Raw genomic sequence first — 19,462 nt, 5'->3', positions numbered from 1 at the left:
CTGCCTGCATGCAAGAATTCATCACATCATAAGAAATAGAACACACAAAGATTAGGCACTTTAGATGGAAAAAACACAGTTACAAAACACTGATTATCTCAGGACTAGTTCTCTTAACACAACATTGCAAGGCAATGGCTCATGTAAACAATGATAATTACTTCCTCTTGCCTTTTGAATAGTCAATTGCAATAAAAGCGATACTTTACTGCTCATAAACCAGTACGTGTTTATCTGTTTGCAAGCTATAAAGCATCCAAATGGCAGAAAATAGTCAATATCTAAAAAGGAATGTGTTGTTTCCATTTTTTGTATTAATCATCAATAATGTGGCTTATGGTAGTATTAAATTTAAGAACAGCCATTTCTTACATCCAACCCCTGCTCAAGCAGGGCCACCCAGAGCTGTTTGCCCAGGACCACATCCAGCTACTGCCCAAGATAGATGAAGAATGGCTGCTTTAACCCATATAAACATTGGAGAGAGCCCATAATTTGGCACATTTCACCTCAGTTTGTTCTCTGTTCCCTTCTGTGTCTTCCCTTGTCAAGCTGCTCTCCTCTTGGATGGGGCTGGCTCCAGGTGACGTGTGGCCACTTCCCCTGGGGGAAAGAGGAGAAAGAAACAGGTCAGCGTGATGTGGAGGCGGCAGAGCTGAAGGCTTTGCCTACTGTGTGCATGACTTACAAGGAACAGAAGGCCTTCGATTTTGCCTCTGTAAAGTCGGAGCAGGTTGTGCCCGGTTCCTGCTATCAAGGCTTGTGCAGGAAGGCCTGCAGGCATTTAGGAGGCTCTGAGGCCGGTGATGGGGAGACACTGTCACTCTCGACGTTAATTTTGCAAACCCTGGTGTCAAACAAACGTAGCCACCTGATGCTTCAGGGCTTTACCTTGGCCTTACGCATGCGATGCATGGCCAGGCCCGGTGAGCAGGTCTCTGAAGTGATCCCTGCTGCCCACATGGGACAGCAATGTACTGCTGGCACCAGCTGGTCACCAGCCCCCTGCAATACTGAGAAAATGAATTAAAACTGCTGAAAATGGTTCAGAAGATGCTTTATAAGCCCCACAATGCTTTATAAGCCCCATAAGGGCCCTTCCTTTCCACCAGGTGAGTTATTCGCTGGTGGAAGGACTCCCCTGGAGAAGATGAGGGCGTCAGGCCTCACCCCAGCATCCCTCCATGGAAAACCTAGGGAAACCAGACACAGGGCTCCATAATTTGGTGTCCCTTGTGTTGTCTCCTTTCCCCTTTCCCATACAGTGCCATTTCTGCTGGAGGTATTACACTGGGGGGGTGACTGCAGGTAAAACACCACCTGCGTGGACAAACAGGGGCGATCGGGCAATGAGTGAGAGCCCTGTGGAAACTGCCACCACACCACTTAAAGTCATCAAAAGACTAAGAACATGATAAATTTGAAGCGAACGAGCACTCATGTTGTCCTTGCAGGCTTTGCTGAGCTGGCAGGAGCATAGGGCCCTTTCTGCCCCGTGACAGCTGTGGTGTCTCCACAGCATTCCCAACCCTTGTCCTCCAGGAAGGAGGCAACGTGAAAGTCATTCCCAGGCCTCAGAGGATGGGAGCGCAGTACTAAAGCCCAAACTAAAGCATACTGAAGCCAAGAGATATCTACTGATCAATACAGATGCCGGGCCAGGCCTTTAGCAAATAACTAATTACTTCTCGAGTTGGGAATAGCTGAGTGGGGACTCGTACACACACTCCAGTTAATAATTTATTCACACAAATAATCCTCCATCTTGCAGGCAGTCTTACTGAAAGCAAGGATTACAATGCAATTAAGGACTGCAGGATGAAGTTCTGAGATAAGGTACGGAATAAACAACGTAAGATAGCACAGCCATTAATTACTGTTTAGAAATAGTCAGATAATGAAGTCAGGGCGGCCATGAGTCACGATGTTTCACTGCTTTGCGAGTTTAGGAGCAAAACTGCTCTTGGTGCAAAGCCATGGTTTTAATTTTCAAGATTGGTATTGTCACAAAAGCTGTGGCTGTGGTTGTAACCTGTCTGTGACTGGGCAAAAAAAAGGGTGACAGCCTCATGAAGCCCCAAGGTGTAAGGTTTTTGCAGGAGCTCAGTGTTACTCTGTGGAAGTCATTCTCACTGCTTTCTTCTCCGTCAGTGCCTAATTTGTCTTTCTATTTTTAACATGATTTTTTTTTTTTTTGGTTAAGCTTTCCAAGAAACTGGAAGTTTACGTGACTAGGCTGTATGTTTACATTCATCTGTCTTGTCCCTTCCTGCTTCCCAGCGCACTTGGAATCCACCCACTGGTTTCAGACAATATTGACAGAGGGAAAAGGGCCTTGGGGATCTGCACTGGGAGCCTTGAAGAAGACACTGTGTTAAAGGATTCAGGCAGCATGAACAGACCATGCCTGCCCTACCAGGCCTCATACTTAGGGCTTGAGCAGCCTGTAGGTTTGCACGAGCAGCTGCTCCAAGGGAACCTGCTGGAGGCCCTGTGTTGGACTACGCTGTGCACTGGTGGGTGTTCAGACAGAGGTAACAGTCTAGCCTGTCAGGAGAAGATGTATGGGTTCACTTGGTACACAAAGCGAAGGACACCACGGCATGGGAGGGTGGCAGACCACGGATGGGATCGGCACAGCATGCTGTAGGAAAATCCATCCAGAGTCTGTCTGATGTTGTGTGGAACCAGGGTTCCCAGCATCTCAGGGCAGGGGGTGAAAGATTTACTCACCACCTGCTTTTATTCTGTCGTATTGAAACAGCTATTTCATTACATCATTTGTTGTTGGGTGTTTCCTACTGAGATCTGGAAAGAGCCCTGCACTGTCTCTCCCTCTCAGCCCTCGCAGTGCAGAACAGGATCTCGATGTCCTAGGACACGAGGTGCACAGCCAGGACAGGAGGGACAGCTCACGTGTCACTGCTGAAGGCAAGCCTGCAGCATGAAATTAATCTTTAAAACACACAAGTGGGAAAGAGATGCTGACAGTCAGCCTTTGTTAGCTCCATTGTCTGTAATATTTCATTTTAAAACACTTTTTTAAAAATTGTGCTTTAACTTGGTTAGTAAATATAAAACATCTCTGAGCAGTGCAGACAACTTGTGCAATTGCATGACTTGGAAAAAAAAAAAAAAAAGATATATTTGCTTTGTTTCTGTAATATTTTCCAAAATGCTTGCCTTACTGAAACGAAAAGCATTTTCTGAATACTCATTTTTTGGAAAAAAAAAAAAAAAAAAAAAAAAGTCTGCTGTGTATTTGATACAGTTATTTCACAAAACAAATCATAACCCTTTGTTTAGATTAGAAAATATTAAATGCCTGGAGCATGTTGCAAAACAAAGTAAACAAAAATAAACAGGAAATATGCAGCTGAGTAGCCACAACATGTTAAGGTCAGTTCCCCTTGTTTTGGCTCTCTACTGTATCCTTTCCCATTGTGCATTTTTTCCAGGATTTCTTTTTTTTTTTCTCTCTCTCTTCTTCTGATGCTTTTCCTCCCCTGCTTTAATTGAATCATTCATTCCCTTCTGCCTGTTAGAGAGCCTGAAGAAATAAACTTTTATTTCAGCTGGGCAGCTGGAGGTGATGATCCCTATGCACAAGTCACAAATTGTGTGTAATTTACTGGCTTTTCAATTACTTTAATTCAGCCTGACCCTTCGCTTGGTTCGGGATCGTTTGCAAAAGATCTGTGAGATAAAGGAATTAGAAAGCTAACATAACAATTCATTGAGGCAAGGCAGTTTAAGAATCATCCCGCCCTGTTCACAACCTTTGCAGTAGTTCAGTCCCTGGGTGGAAATGATGGGATTTTGGAAGCACCTTTCAATGCCCATGCCCTAAAAGTGCTACACTCCTCCTTTCAATGTGGGTCTAAGAACCTCGGCAGATTTTGACCACATGCATGCAGTACAAGACCTGGCCCACAAAGAGGAATCCACTGAAAGATCACATTTGCTTTTGTTGTTTGACTCTTGACATTCTTTAATCTAAATAATTCCACTGTAAATAGGTGAACGTTTAGTGTTCACAAAGTCTTTTGAGTGTCATATGATCCCTTAATGCAGTTTATGGTCTCAGTCCTCAAGATACTAAGACACTGGCTTGTTTTAATAATGTTTAAAGCTGGTTTGATGTTTAGTGGGTATAATTACTTGTGGAGCAACACTTAGAAGGGAAAGAACAGAGATAATTATAGCTGCTTCTCATCCTGGAAGAGAGCAAGGAAACAATATGAGGTTGCCATTAACAGTAAAATTGATCTTATGTGTGACCAGGAACTTGCTTTTACTCCTCACGCTAACACACTTACAAATGTGAAGGCTTAAAAATGTGAAAGCTTTTGTACAACAATGCAAACTGGCTGTAAGTCAACATCAGCAGACTTCCAAGGTCCTCTAGAGTAATTCCTGCAGCTTACGTGTTCAACTGACTGAAGGTTGCATCTCAAAACAGTGCCTTGGGACTGAGGCTGTTTCCTCCAGTGGTGCCCAGTGGGAACATGCTTCGTGCATTTTGTAGGGCATCAGCTTGGGTTCAGGATGGCCAAACTCAGCCTGGGACTGCAGCGCAGCTCTTCCTCGCTGGGATCCTTCCCCATGGGCAGTTTTAGCCATTATTCCTCTCAACTCCCCCTGGCAAGGTCAGGTCCTGAGAGGAAGGGCTGAGAGAGCACGGAGGGCTGCTCCTTCAGCAGCTATTTTTCAGTGCCAGGTAGTTTCCCTGGGGCGTGAGCTGAGCTTCATGGCTGCAATCTCACTGCCATCACCAAAGCAGAGCCTTGCGCATTTTAGTTAATCGGTCCTCTGTCTGCACACCTTGGCCTCTTGTGGTCTCACCACTGAGAGCAGCCAGGGAGATTTCCAGCCCTTGTCCGTGATTCTCAGAAAAGGGTGTTCACACCCAACCAACAAGCTCGCTCTTGAGATCTCACTGCCTCACACCAGCTGCAGCCTGGATTTCACAGCTTTTGTTTTACTCTTCCTGGTACTCTTTTGTTTGGCAAGAAAACCAGCCCATATCCCAACAGGTTTAGTACTGTTTAAAGGACTACCTATCCTTTATGTGCCTGGGGTGACCCCCAGTATCTGCTGCTGCTACACAAAGGCTATGCATTGTTGAGCTGTGCAGCATGTCACTTTTATCACCGATCTTACATCTTCATTGTGGTTGCTCTTTAAAAGCTTTCACAAAGATGTGAATGGCGAGCTTGGGAGCAGCTTTACGGGAGCACCCACACTGGGGAGAACTGTCAGACACAGCTGGAGCAACAGCCCACTTGCAAGTCAGTCTGGGTTTGCAAAACAAGGGATGTTGTCATCTTTACAGCTACATACATTCAGATGTATCTGCAGAAGTTGGGAGGTGGGAGTCGCTATTGCTTTCCAGCGAGTGTAGTAAGAGTGAGAATTGCTCCAAAGACTTTCTTGGTTTGTATCTTGTCGGCTTTGAAAGTCTTAATTCTGGACATTTTTAATGCTGTGCTTTTATAGAATGTCCTGCCAATGACTGAAACCTAAACATGTATTTCTGTCATGGATGGAGGGGGAACAAAAGCAGCAGAGGACAGGAAAAGCTAACGTTTGCCCCTGTTGAATTTGGGGTCCCCCCTTTACTTTCTTCATATAAGTACCTTCATTAAAGGCATAATCGAAGAAACATTCAGTCTGGAAGTAGAGCTCCAACAGACAACATGAAGTGGCACATTTCTGCCCCTGTTGTCCCCCTTGCCATTCACAGGGGCACTGGGAGCACCAGTATCCTTCACCCCCGAGGAGCACGGGGCTCCGGCACACCACTGCCCAGCATTATCGCTAGCCCTGACCTGCAGAGTCCAAAGGAAACACTTGCATCACTGCTATTGTTACCTGGCAAAGCATAAAATTCAGTCACACATTTCATGTAAAACGCAAACACGACCTTTGAGAGCGGATTTTGAACCACAACAGAGTCATACGTGCCTGCTGTCACAGGAAACCACTCTCTCCTTGCATTAGGGCAGGTGTTCCTCCCTGTTCTTGAGATAACACCAAAACAAGACAACTAGATAACTCATTATATATGCATTTTTATACACAAAAAGTATCATATTAGTAATCACTTTTGGCCAGTTTAGATGTAGCGCTTTGATGGTGTGATACTTCAGTTCTTCGTTTAAACGCTTCACCATAAAACTTACATGTTTTGAATGAACTATCAAAAAGCTTAGATCAAGAAGCAAATCATACTTAGGCACCTTGAAGACTAGATTACAATGTCTTATTTTCAATCAAAATCTCATTTCTGCAACCTTGTATTAGCATGCGGGTTCTGAGGGGATCATTTTCTGTTGTATAATCTGACTCCAGTTGTAGACAACGTTACATGAAAATGAACATCATTTGCAAATGACTGAATCTTCTGCAGGAGAAAGCGGGATATCTGTAACTATTCTTTTTCATGTCAGGAATTTGATAATCATTAACAGTAATCACCTAAGGGTGCTGTTATTAAATGTGCTCCTGCACATCTACAGCAGCGTTCCTCCACTCCCTCCACACCTCCAAACCTTCTAGGTTTCCCTATTGCAGCCATTTAAAAGAAGTTTTAATTTTATTTTTTTATTATTTTCTTTCTTAATTCTTATCACCCACTTCTCTGATGTGTTTCTATGTCCCCCAGCTGCTAACTTGTCCACAGAGCAAACGATATTACACAGTATTATAGCATATATTAGATAGAAAATGCCACTGTACAACAGACACTTTTCTGTTAATCCTTCCTCATCATTCTCCACGAGACTAGGAGGCTTTTGCCGTGCTGACAGCAGTTCTACTGTCTTTAATTTTTTATGCTTGCTTCATACCTTCCAGTCTCGTAGTATCACTTATCTGCAGTGTCTGTAAGTTGTCCAAATTCCACGCGATAATGATACAGCAATATTCTCAGTGCCAGAGAAAAAGTCAGAAGAGCATTTTCAAGAATAAGTGATTCTCCAAAAGGATAAAAAAAAATAGCATCCTTTCTAACTGGGTACTGCATGCCTAATGCTGTGCATCAATTTGCATAATTTTACAAGCTTTTTTTATTCACAATAACCCATCAGAGCCAGGACAACTGCAGAAAATCAAGTAGAGCATGATAAGGACTGCAACTCATCAAAATACACACAGCTTTCATCAGCTGCAAGCACTGGTGGCAGTGGAATTGCTAATGCAAACTGTGAAGAGAGGAGGGAGCACGTAGAAAGATTGCGAACGTCGAATCATAACTGCTTAGAGTGTGAAATTAAGCTGGATTTGTAGGTTGAATCTTTAATTCTAGCAAATGAAGAAAATATTACATGGGCTACAGAAGTGGACAGAAGACCTCCGAGGCATTTCCCTAGTGCCTTTCAGTATAGGTTTGATAGTCACAGGAACAAAGACAGCAGCTTGCCAGACAGTGGTGGCTAAGTTCTCCAAGTAACTCTTTAATTACTATAGCGGAAAGAGGGAGATGAGCTCTTCATTGCTCACACACGTTAATAGACAGCTTGTGTTTGCACACTTGAAGCAGATTCTGGAGCTATGTCTTTCTGGATCTCCTTGGGACTTTTTGCAAACAGCAACTCAATTCATCTAAGGCTGTATGATATTAAACCGTTTCCTTTGTTTTAATTTTATCACTATGCCAATAAGAAAAGCAGGCTACCAATCTTTTTTTTTTTTTTTTTGGACATATGCTTAAGAAAAGTTCTATAAACTCATCTATGTGCTCTAATTACAGTTCAGTTTTATATTATCATAAGGAACAGCTGAGGCTTGCCTGCTGTGACATGGCAGGCACGTATGACCTTATCTGATCCAACCATATTGCAGCAGCTCCTCAAGAAGGGACAAAAAAAAAAAAAAAAAAAAAAAGTAAGTATGCAGGCAAACTTAATTAATTTTATTTATTTGTTTTTCAGGTTAAGCCTAGACATAGCAATATTGCCCATCCCACCCTCTCCCTACTTGCTCTAATTTACACTGAGCACAAGCTTGTTATTCTTAATTAGTTGGTTTGGTAAGGCTAAGAAGTAGTGCACTGGTATTATTTATAGGAATAAAGTTACTGAAAATTATACATCAGTGAAAGGCTTCAGAACAAGGCAAGATAGGGATCGCACAAGCTGAGGCAAAGAGAGTAGATGACCTCAAACCTACTGATGCAATCCTGGTAACATTAATTGTTCAGAGAGCTGAATCATAAAGTGAAAAAAATGTCTTCCCTTTGAAAAGCCTTATCGATTACAGAATAGTGAACATCATCTTGGATTTTGACAAACTCAAGTCACCATTAGAAAGAAAAGTAGTCCTTGAAAGTCGCCTGACAAATCCTGCTGTTTGGAATCAGCCGATCCTCTTAATGCACCAAAGAAATTCCTATTAGCATTCTTTCCAAATGAATAAGTATAAATTATTGAAGATAACTGAAGAAATAAAAAATGGTTTGGTTGAAAGAATGTAAGCTTCTAACTGAAACCAACCACGTAAGTTTACAAGGAGAGAAAAAAAAATAATTCTCTAAGCATTTAAACTGAGCGGATTGTATTAGTTTCTCATAACTTATCGAATAAAGAGGGAGATGTAGAATCTTTAATAAAATGAATACGTTTTTCTTGAATACATTTGAGGCTAAAATTGCAATTTTTGGCCATATTAAACTATTGTAGGAAATGCAATAATAGTTTTGACTGGATACAGGTGGTTTTTTTTTTGAGTACATACTAGAGCTGAAAGGGACCAAATGTTGCACTTCTAGTTATAACAAACTTTTAATGGTACGAATTTTTAGCATGATGCTGGCACCATATCAAAGGCCTACTTTTGAAAAATGTAACTCACCAAAGCATGCTTGAAAGTATTCAATTCTCTCCCCGCTTCAAAACAAATTACTTGAACTAATAAATCTTAAAAATGGGCAAGAAAAACAAAACAAAACAAAACAAAACAAAAACCTACACCAAGAAGGTAATTACTTTTCTAAATAGTATTTTCTCTATAGTTTCTTTCTTCAGCCCAATGTTGATTACAGCTATAGAAGTGATGGTTCCTAATTTTACTTAATTACAAAGGGTTTGTAACTACACTAGTTCATATTCACATTTAGCAATAACCTCGCTTTCCAACAAACACTTCACCAACCCTCTATCCTCCTCACCCAGATGAATTCCTGCTCTCCCTTTGGCTTTGGCACAAACTGCTTTCAGCCATCATTTCCATTTACTGCTAACCTCCCCCTGCGTTTTCTCATTTAAGCAAGGTACTCCGATTTTGCAATAGTCACATGAAGACCTCCACAACTTGGAAATATTACACACTTTACTGGTAACATCTGATATTAATGTTCATTGTCCCTACAACATCTAGGTGTACGCCACAAATTGGTCAGAAACATGTCTGGATTTGCAGGGAATGAATGAGTGGAAAAGACCCATCTATTTATTTAAAGAGCTGCTAGAAGGGCAGCACGAGCAGCATACCTATTACGGTGCTAGCTCCTACCACAAGACAAAGGATAAGTGGTTTCACGGTATACTCAAACTGCAGCTTCTTTGTCAACTGACACAAGTTGTATAAAGCAGAAGCAAGTTCCCTCACAAACTATTTATGCAAGTTTATTATTGCAGGAGTGACAGGGCTGGCCATACTGTCACAGGTCCATAGCTCTGCTCCGAAACTGATTGTAAGCTCCCTCAAAAAAGCAGAAGAAATTCTTTTCTCATTGCTTTAGTGAGTAAATTCCAATAGAACACTCCTTTTGTCGGAAAATAAGGAGGTCTCAGGTAGGCCATGAGGTGATAGTGCAGAACACAACTCTGCCTTTTAGGGCAGCAAAGCCCCGTGGGTTCATTTTCCTCATGCAGGCATCTCAGCCGCCCTGAACCAGGCACAAGAAACACGCTTAAGCTCTGCCTGCGGTCCCAAAATTCCAGCATGGGCACTCCCGCACCATTTCGCTTTTCCACTGTTGCTGCAGGGGCATGTTTTTAGCTGTGGCATGACAGCCCCTTTGCTTGTACAATGGGGGAAATTTGTCGTGGGTGGAGGACAAAGCAGCGCTTGCAGGACTGTGGGGGCACCATGGGTGGGCAGGGGGACACGAGCACTGCTGCCCCATGTTTCTGTGGTGACGGAGGCTGCAGCCATGCTTAGAGGAGCATCCACAAAGACCAAGGCTCTCCTCAGCAAATGATTGCTGTGTGGTGCTTGTGCTCCAAAACCTGCCATCGTGGCTTGCCTAAGCGATCAAATTCCCATAGCAGCTACAGGGAAATGGGGCTCCCCATCCCTTGCACAGCTTTCATGCCGACAGGCTGGCTACCAGAAAGGGTTGTTAGGCATTGGAACAGGCTGCCCAGGGAAGTGGTGGAGTCACCATCCCTGGAAGTCTTTAAAAGACGTTTAGATGTAGAGCTTAGGGATATGGTTTAGTGGGGACTGTTAGCGTTAGGTCAGAGGTTGGACTTGATGATCTTGAGGTCTCTTCCAACCTAGAAATTCTGTGAAATTCTGTAACCCTGCCTAAAGGGGACCAAGAGGGGCGGGCAGCAAGATGGAAGCCAGCCCGGCCTCGCCTCGCCTCAGCGCCAGAGCCACTTCCCGCCCTCGGTCCCCTCAGGGCAACGGACGGTAGACCTGGCCACCCACAGGTAGACTTGGCCACCGTCGGGTAGACCTGGCCACCCTGACCGACCACGGCCCTCAGATAGGCCACGCCCCCTTCACGTTGACCACGCCCTCCTGGTGTGGCCACGCCCCCTCCGCGCTCCATCGAAGCGCAGCCTCCTATTGGCCGCCGCGAGCGGAGTGGGCGGAGCCGAAGCCCCCGGCGAGTGACGCACCGCCGCGGTGACGTCACAAGGGCCCGCCCCTCATTCCCCGGCCCGCTTCGGCCGGGGGCAGCTGGGAGCCGGTGCCCGCCGCGCCGCGCCCCCCCCCCCTGCCCCCTCCCTTCTCCCCCCCACCCGCTCTGTCAGGCGGCCCCGGGCGGTGGCGGCGGCGCCTCCGGGCGGCGGGAGGAGGGGCAGGGAGCGCGGGCGGCGCCGCACAAAGGCACCGGAGAGCCGGGAGCGGAACCCGGGGCAGGTCAGTCCGCTACGGGACGGGACCGGGAGGGAACCGGCACCGGGAGCGCTTGGGGCGGGCGCTGGCGGTGCCCGGCCGGGGGCGGAGGCGCCGCGCCCTGCGCGCCCCCTGCCCACCGCAACCGCCCCTGCCCTCAGGCCAGGCCACGCCCCCCTCGCGCAAACCACGCCCCCCTCCGCCGAAGCCACGCCCCCTCCGTAGAGCTTTCGAGGAAACCCCGCCGCCCTCCCCTCGCGGGCTCTCATTGGCTGCCTCCGGAGAGGGGCGGGGCGAGGCGGCCCCACGTGACTGCCCCTCCCCGAGGCCCCGCCCCTCCCTCCCCGGCCCGCTTCGGCCGGGGGCGGCTGGAACCGGTCGGTGCCCCCCCCCCCCCTCTCCCCCGCCCGGGCTTGGCGCGAGAGCGGCCGTTGGCGGCCGTTGGCGCTGAGGTGATTTGGGGAGGGGGGAGAGGGGCAGCGCCCTCAGAGCTGGTTCCTAACGCACAGCGTCTGCTCCAGCCTCTGGGTAACTATAGGGAGCAGTAAAATTGTGTTTTTCTATTTTTTTATTTTTATTTTGATATTTAGTGGTTTTTTATTAATATGCAACCGCGTGGTTGAGCTCCTGTCAGTCCCGTGTTTGTGATGAAATGTTTCGCTGAAGAAATAAATCCAGCGGAGGGTGTTTTGGTGTTCTCGCCAAGGCACCCCAACCCTTTTCCTGTCATTTTCAACAACTTTGTGTGAAAAGCTGTGCAGCTGAGGCAACGCAGGCGCTTCTCCGTGCTGCCTGCACAGGAATCGGAGAAATGCTGCAAACCTTCAACTTTTTGTTGCTTAAAGCAAAGCAGATGGTTTTGGTCACCCAGCATGCCAGTGAGGGATCTTTGCGTTCAATTCCCAGGGCTGGCTTGGCCTTGTAAGCAGCTGCCTAAGTAGAGGCTGAAATTAGCGTCTTGAAGATATTTCAGTATTGCTGTAAACAGAAGTGACGCTGTCTGGTTTTGGAAGCAGCGCTCAGGCTTTGCCTCTTTCTCAATGCCAGCAGGGCCACGTTGGTGACATTCCTGCCTTTGGACCAGAGCAGTGTGTCTGAATCTCATGTGCCGGTTTTGTTTTCTGTCCGGTGCTCGTGCTGCAATGCAGCAGGAGCGAGCTGCTGACTTTGTGGCTGTCCTTTCCAGCGCAGTCAGGGTGAGGGGAGGGAGGGGGGGTGGTGGAAGATCCGCCTGGTGGTTTAGCTGGGAATGAGGGAGGCGATGCTGTAATACTGTTTCTAAAAATTCTCCTCCGGTTGCCAGACAGTGTCCTGACAATTCGGAGTGTCCTCTGACGTTGCTCTAAAACCCAGGTGTTGTTAACCAGGTATGTAACTGAGTTACAATAATTTGGTACTTTGGATGTGTCTTATAATGTTGTGACTCCTTCTAAGGAGCAACAACAAGCAACAAAATCTGTTTTTTATACTACTGGTTTAATCAGATTTGAATAGATATCATTTAAATATTAAAAGTACAGACTGAAGTAGTGCAGTCGGGTTGATAGTCTAATACTGTGAGTAAAAATGACAAAAGGGTATCTTAAAACAGTAGTTTTCTTTGGCTAGGCTCCTATTTCTGTGGTGTTGAGGGTAGCACCAGCTCTGACGGGTGCTGGATTTTCTCTTGCCGTGCACAGCACAGCTTGGAGGGAGACAGCACGTCAGTGCAGCTCTTTTCCCTGCAGTGCCTGGTAGCATTCAAACGCAGGCTTCCCACTGGAGAGAGGTTTGGGGCTGCAGTGCCCTGTGTCAGCCCCGCTCCTACCCGCGTATACTCCTAGCTGTCGAACAGCTTGGCTGGGATTGCGGCACCTTTCCCCTGCTTCAGGCTGGAGCTGGACCTCTGCTTGGGGCTGATAAGTCTCACCAGTATGTACTTTTAAGGTGGAGAATGTCTACTTAAAGCAAGAAACGTACAAGCAAAGATCCCGCAGCCTTCCAGATCTTGCTCTTTTGATCTGTGTATGCAAGAGAGGAACGATATTTTGAAATAATTGAGCATGTGTTTACTTTTTGCAGTACTGCGGTAGTCTGCACTGGACTGGTGATGAAATGTGTGCTAACGGTATGAAGGAGCCTGCTTGCGCACAGATGGGCTGGTATTTTCCTACAGATATCCAAGCAAATTCAGTAATACAGTGGTTAAAAATATTTTTACATTAAGGACCAGTTGATTGAAGGTATTAAAGTACATTATGTGATTATCTGGTACTCAGGTACTTAGCTTGCTAATTTTAATTAAGTTTTCTGTCTAAACACCTTTGAAAAATCCCATTAAATATCTATATATAAATTTAGATAGCTGGATATATATTTTTTAAAATAACACATTAGAAAGCTACTTCAGTAAGCTCTGTTTTTATCCTCATGAGGAATAAAAGAATTATGTTCTGTCTTAGCCAGTTATCATAGAATAATTCAGGTTGGAGAAGACCTCTAAGATCATCCAGTCCAGCTTTTAACCTAGTGCTGAAGTCCACCACTAAACCGTGCTACTGAGTTCTCCATCTGCACGTTTCTTGAAGACCTCCAGGGAAGGTGACTCAGCCTGGGTCATCCTTAAATGTGACGTTATTTGGCAGAGTTTCAGGATGATGGCTTCACATCAGACATTTCTGCCAGTAGTTCACTGCTTAGGGTTTGGGGAGGCAAGTGAGGAAGAGGTGTCCCAGAGTGTCTTTCAGCATAAGCCTGCTTCTCTTCGGCTTTCTCAGTGTTGGTTTGCCAAATACAGATTATCCTTAATGGATAAAGTCACTGCAAAGGGCCCAAATCTCTCACAGCCTGGGTCAGCCAGCTTCTAGGAGCTTAAATGAAGCTGGTTTAGTTCACAGTCCAATGGATGTGATGTAGAGAGAACAGAGTTTACAAAGCTGGATGTACTGCAAGAGCAGTATTTTGCTTTTCCTTTAATCTTTTTTTTTTTGAAATTTTATTATTTTTGATATAGAAATCTTCCTTTTGTTCCCCCTCTTCAGAAAGCTAATGAAGAATTTCCTGAGGGTTGGTCTGTTAGTTTGTTTCTCCTTTCTTCCACCTCCACTAGATGTCAATTTGTAGTTTCCTGCTATACATACTCTGTATGTATATTTCCTGCTATATATATACACACCCAGCCAACCACCCTGCAGTCCTTATGGATATCTCACAGCTGATAAAGTCAGTGTTCCATGGAGTTCTGTCTTAATACAGTTGACTAAAATGTTGCCTGCCTACTTCTAAAAGTTGCTTGTTTATACAAAAAAAAATTAAAAAAAAAAAAAAATTAGAGGCCTCTGGGCTTGGAAGTCTGTGATACTCTGTTATTCTGTGAGTCTAAGATGTGCTCAGTGTTTGTAGGCTATGGTATTATATTCCAGGATTGTCCCAGATGACTTGGTGTTTATTATATAAGCCTGAAATGCTGACCCCTGAGCCAGAAGGTTCAAGTTAACTCCAGGCTTGGAATTAATCAAGTCCATGTTCTCGTATATTTTGACTACGGCAAAAAAAAATTATCTTGGTCTTCTCCATCCAGGATAACCTCTGTAATCTTTGCTGCCTCATTTGTAGAGGAAAGGTATGGTATTTTCATACGCTAATAGCTGACTGCGTTATGCCAGAAGGAGAGTGTTAAATGTCGTCTTTTCTTCTGAGTGCCTTTAGGGACACAAGGCTGTCTGTCTGCATCTTCTGGAGGTGCCTTCCTAGAACGAGGAGAGGAGAGACTATTATTTAGGGAGTACATTGCCTCCTGTCACTCTTCTTCTTCAGGTGTCAATGAGGAGGAGAAAATTAGCAAAGGAAAGGCTTACAGGACATATTAGAACTGTTTCTCCTTTCTTCCACGTGCAGGTTACTGTGCTTAAAGTCTTGGTTGCTTTTCTTATGGGTGTCTGAAGGCAAGTAAGTGGCTTTTTGAAACTGCAGTACAGTGCTTCCCCTCCCGAGGAGAGCTCTGCCTTGCAGCAAGGGAACCAAGGCTGCATGTGACCCTGCCCTCTCAGCTGCTGACTTGCCCCTGCCCTGAAGCCTTGCTGCCAGCCTGTGGCGAGGCTGGCTGATGGGCAGGGTTCTGAGTCCAGCTTGAGAAGGCAGCGCAGCACTGCCTCCGGGCTCAGTCAGGGCGCTGCTGCTGTGCAGGCACCGTCTCCTCGGGAAGCCTCCGGAGGCTGTGAAAGGTAAGGGCAGAGAGTGCAAGAGTGGCTGTGGCGTGGAGGGGAAATGAACTTGTTTCCGTTGGGAAAGCAAGGTTCTCTAGAGAGATAAATGTTTGTTTTTTTTCCTCAAAGTGAAGTGCTGGTAGTGTTGTGTGAGTGTTTACTGGGTAAGATTTGTGTATCCCATGGGGAGATGTCAGATTCAAGTGGTCACTGCTTGCTTGCACAAGGGTTTAGTTGCAGTACCAATAAAAGCTGACCCAGCGGGCAAGGAGGACGCAGGCTGAGGGGCAGCTCTCTGCACCACAAACACACGTTTAGTCACACACAACTGCGGCAGATGTGAATTCAGCTGGAAAGCTTTTGAACCCAGAGCCCATTTAAAAACGGTCGTACAACTTGATAAATGTGCTCAACTGAATTTGTTTTATCTTTGCTAATTAGGAAATGTATAACACTTTTCCCCAAAGCTGTTCTAAGAGACTGCATTTCCCCTGGGCAGTCAGTAATGACTGCTGAGCTCTGTTCTCCCCAGCAGTCCGTCTGTACAGGTGTGGGGAGTAGAGGATTTTGTTATTCTGCCTCACCAAAGGTGAGGGAGGTACTGAAAGCCAGAGGGAACATAGTTTAGAACATCGGCTGACACCTACTGGTCAGAGGCTTTTAATGTTTAGTCTAGGGTTTCCTTCTGGGAATTAACCTCTGTCTTCTCAGGAGCAGTCAGGACCAGGACAGTTAAACCTCTGTGCTTTTTAGAAACTAGATAAAGCATTTTTGTGTCACGTTAAAGTACAGAATGGTTTGTAGGTGCATGATGATACACAACAAAGATTTGATTTATGAACAAAAAGATCTCTGCTGAAATAGAGTTACTGAGTGGACAGATGTTATTTCTTCTTTACTGTATACTTGCACAGACTGCTCTGCTAGAGAAGATACTTATTTAAAATGAGGTAGTGCTTTAGACCTGAACACGAATGTCAGTACCATACCTGTACCTGCCGGACTGCTAGAAATCGTGCCTGAGTTTAGTGGTGTGAACTAGAATTTTCCTTCTCCTGTTGTAAATTTTCTGAGCAGAATTTTGAAGACTTTTCAGTGTGAGTTTAGTAATTCCTTACAATTAGCTACTGTTGCAAAGAAAAGTACTGTTCTTTGTCAGTCAGTTTAGAAAAGCCCACCAGTGTAGGCTACCTCCCACAAGTAGGTACACAGAACACTTACAACATGAAGTGAAAAAGGCCTTATAGATTTAATGACAGGGTTTCAGATTTTCTCTAGGAATGGATGGCTAGGTAGTTAATTTGAAGTAGGGTAGTCATGCTGTTTTTCATCGAGGTTAATTTTGTCGTGTTGCATGAGCCTTTAGTAATGGATTTTTTTTTTTCATGGTGAAAATCTGTTTTTGCGTTGGGGAACTGGGTTCAGGCTTCAGCTGCTATCTACCTGCTTTGTAGCCTTTCCCAAGTCACTTCTGCCTCTTTCAGCTCTTCTGCCTTCCCAGTTAAAGGCTGTCCAAGCAAAAACAATCAGCAGACCCAGCCAGGGCTGTGAGCTGTTGGTTGTCATTACAAATACACACCAGTCATTTGTATTTTCTGCTTCAAAGTGAAGTTTTGGTGTCATATTGAACCAGTTTCGAAACTGTACTTCTTATTTTTGGCACTGAAGTGTGCTGCATTTTAACCTTCCCATGTCTATAAATAGCTGCTAAACAAATACTAGAGTGTGTCCCTGCTAACATACAGACTGCCTAATAACAACAACACAACAAAGTTTGTAATGGATGTGAGCCATCTGTGGAATTTGTTTATTAGCTGTATTTATTTCTAGCATCAGTACTTTGTTTTTTTTGTTTTGTTTTGTTTTTGTTGACAGCAGTGTTACTTTTGAAGCTTATATGTGGAATGAGGATATGTGACCAGAAATACCTATATTGCTACCGTTTTCTTTCTCTCTGAAGAGTCATCTCCCTTGACTTGGTATGAGAGAAATAAGGGAGGAGAAAAAGGAACGTAGGGGTGGCAGTAATGAAAAAAGGATTAAAAGTGTAGAAGATCTGCAGGGAAAACTGTGGATGTTCAAGCTTCAGACCACAGCTAACTTTGTGATTACTTGGGATCAGTGAGGATTACAAGTATTTTCCCTATGTTTTCCTACCAGCTGACTTTCTTCAGCTTTTCGTGTTTTCAGGGCTTTTTTTAACTCCTGTTGATCTACACTGTGCCCTTTGAAGGCAAAGGCTTGCAGCAGAGCTAGTGCTGAATTTGTCCTGCTTTTGTCCTGTTCAAAAATAATAGTAATGTAAACATTCTGCTCGCTTGGATGAAAGGGAGGAAAACAAACCAACAGTGCTATAAAGAGATGGATTTGTTGAGAGCATTGTGAAGTTAATCCTGCATATAATTAGTATGACTGACCGTTCTGCAACCTGTATCGAGGGGAATGTACTTGGGAGATTACAGTTAGCCTAGAAATACCCAGACTTTAATAGGACTACTACCTTCATAAAAAAATCTAAAAGCATATTTTATGTTAATGGGGTGGGATCCTGGTGGCTTTTTTTTCTGATGAAATTATTGTGCATTGGAGGAGGGTAAAAAACTGAGGCGGGGTCAGTCCTCTAACAACTGCCCTGGCTACAGAGTTTACTAGCAGTCCCTTCCTGCTATGGCGACTTCAAGATAAGGTTGCTTCGTGTTTCTTCTTGCTGCTGTTCCAGGTGAAAGGCTGGAAGCCTTGGTAGGAGCACAGAGCCTAAGGTGATGATGGGCAGTCCTTTGCCTGTGACAGCAGAGAGCTGTCACCTGTTCTTTCCTTTATTCCTTCCAGGTAGGAGTGCTCATCTGCAAAACTCTTCATGTGTTGTCTTCAGGAGGATGCTGAAGAATAACACAGGGAGACAGAAGTTAGGGGCTGCCAAAGCCCATTTTAAAGGTCTTAACCGTAAAACTCTGGGACCAAAGTTAGTCATAACAGAGGTTGTTTTTTTAAATATTTTTTTTTAAAAAAAAAAAAAAAGAGTCCCAAAACTGATGCATACTGGGTAATGTGGATAGTTGCATATGTTATGTTTTTCAGTTGTCTCTTTCTTGTTCCAGTGTTGCAACAGCGTTTTCTGCAGCTGGATGCTATTTTCTGTGTCTGCTGCTGGTTTTAAAGAGCTTGTTATTTTTGCTGCTCGCTCAAACAGCAATGCCACTAGTTGGCTTGCTTCCATATAAGTGGTTGAGATTCATGTTTCTTTTTCTTTAGGACAGCAAAAGAAGTAGTGTATCATTCCTGAAATATTGTTGTTCTGTTTTTCCCCCCACTATAGGAGACTTCAGCTTTCCTAAGACAAAAGTTCTGCAAATATGACCTCATCTCAAGTCACTTTTGAAGTAAGAGGACCATCAGCACCAGGTAACCAAGTTGAGCTTTTCTTCTTGTATGGTAGAACTACAAGAAAACTGATTAGAAAAATGTTCAAAAGTTGTCTTACCTGTTTTTTTCAGTGGTAAAGGAACACGCCCATTCAATTATCAAAATAAGTCATTGTAAAATACATTAGGAAAAAATTTGACATAGAAATCCACACAGTGTGCTACCTGTTTTTTTGCTCACTGAAATAATTATGACTGCTTTAAAATGAGTCTTCTCTACTGGCTTCTTATTCAATGAGAGGGAGTATTTACATTCTGGACTGTAATAGGCATGCATGGACATGTTTGTTCTGTTTTTTCTTTTCTTTGCGTCCCTGTTGAAAATTCTTTGTAGTAAGATACGATCTCTACTGGGAGTTGGTGACAGAAAGAACATGTGGCCTAATTCACTATTGTTTGGAAATGCATCAGATAGAAATAAGTAATTCCTCAGGTGATAAGAACAGTGTCACTTGGTCATTTTCATGATTCCTTTTCATATAGCTGTTACCCTGCATCCTGCACCATGAGATTCTGACAGTGATAGTGTATTTTTGCCTAATGCTATCACAGATTTTCATTGCTGTAAATGCCTGTTAGAAATAAATTGATCAGCTTAATGTTTCAATAGCAATCTGTCGTATGAAGTTCTGCTAAGCAAATCCTTGTTTAATACGCAGAATAACTATTCACAATTACTTTGTTTTCAGTGAGTTTCCCTGACTTTTGGAAAAGCATCAAGTTTGCTCTTTTATTTACTGTTCAGCTTATAAAGCCCATTAACTTTTGTTGTATTTATATTGC

The 19,462-nt window shown here is 44.3% G+C and overlaps 1 protein-coding gene across 6 annotated transcripts in view; it reads left to right on the top strand.

Moving 5' to 3' along the window:
- The first annotated feature begins 10,903 nt into the window (after positions 1-10,903).
- Positions 10,904-19,462, top strand: part of GPCPD1 (glycerophosphocholine phosphodiesterase 1) — a 44,076-nt gene continuing 35,517 nt past the window's right edge. Inside the window, exons 1-3 of one of the 6 annotated variants that reach the window (XM_068675540.1) lie at positions 10,908-11,097; positions 12,377-12,440; positions 18,574-18,659. In XM_068675540.1, the coding sequence (XP_068531641.1) occupies positions 18,611-18,659 (49 nt within the window). In that variant the 5' untranslated portion in view covers positions 10,908-11,097; positions 12,377-12,440; positions 18,574-18,610. Of the gene's footprint in view, positions 11,098-11,576; positions 11,602-12,376; positions 12,441-13,272; positions 13,296-15,148; positions 15,276-18,573; positions 18,660-19,462 lie in introns of those variants that run through there. The other 5 variants (XM_068675544.1, XM_068675539.1, XM_068675543.1 and 2 more) reach the window with 5 other exon arrangements.

This window comes from Anas acuta, chromosome 3 (genome assembly GCF_963932015.1).
Source record: "Anas acuta chromosome 3, bAnaAcu1.1, whole genome shotgun sequence".
Lineage (NCBI taxonomy): Eukaryota > Metazoa > Chordata > Aves > Anseriformes > Anatidae > Anas > Anas acuta.
This window is presented reverse-complemented; position numbering and strand designations above follow the sequence as displayed.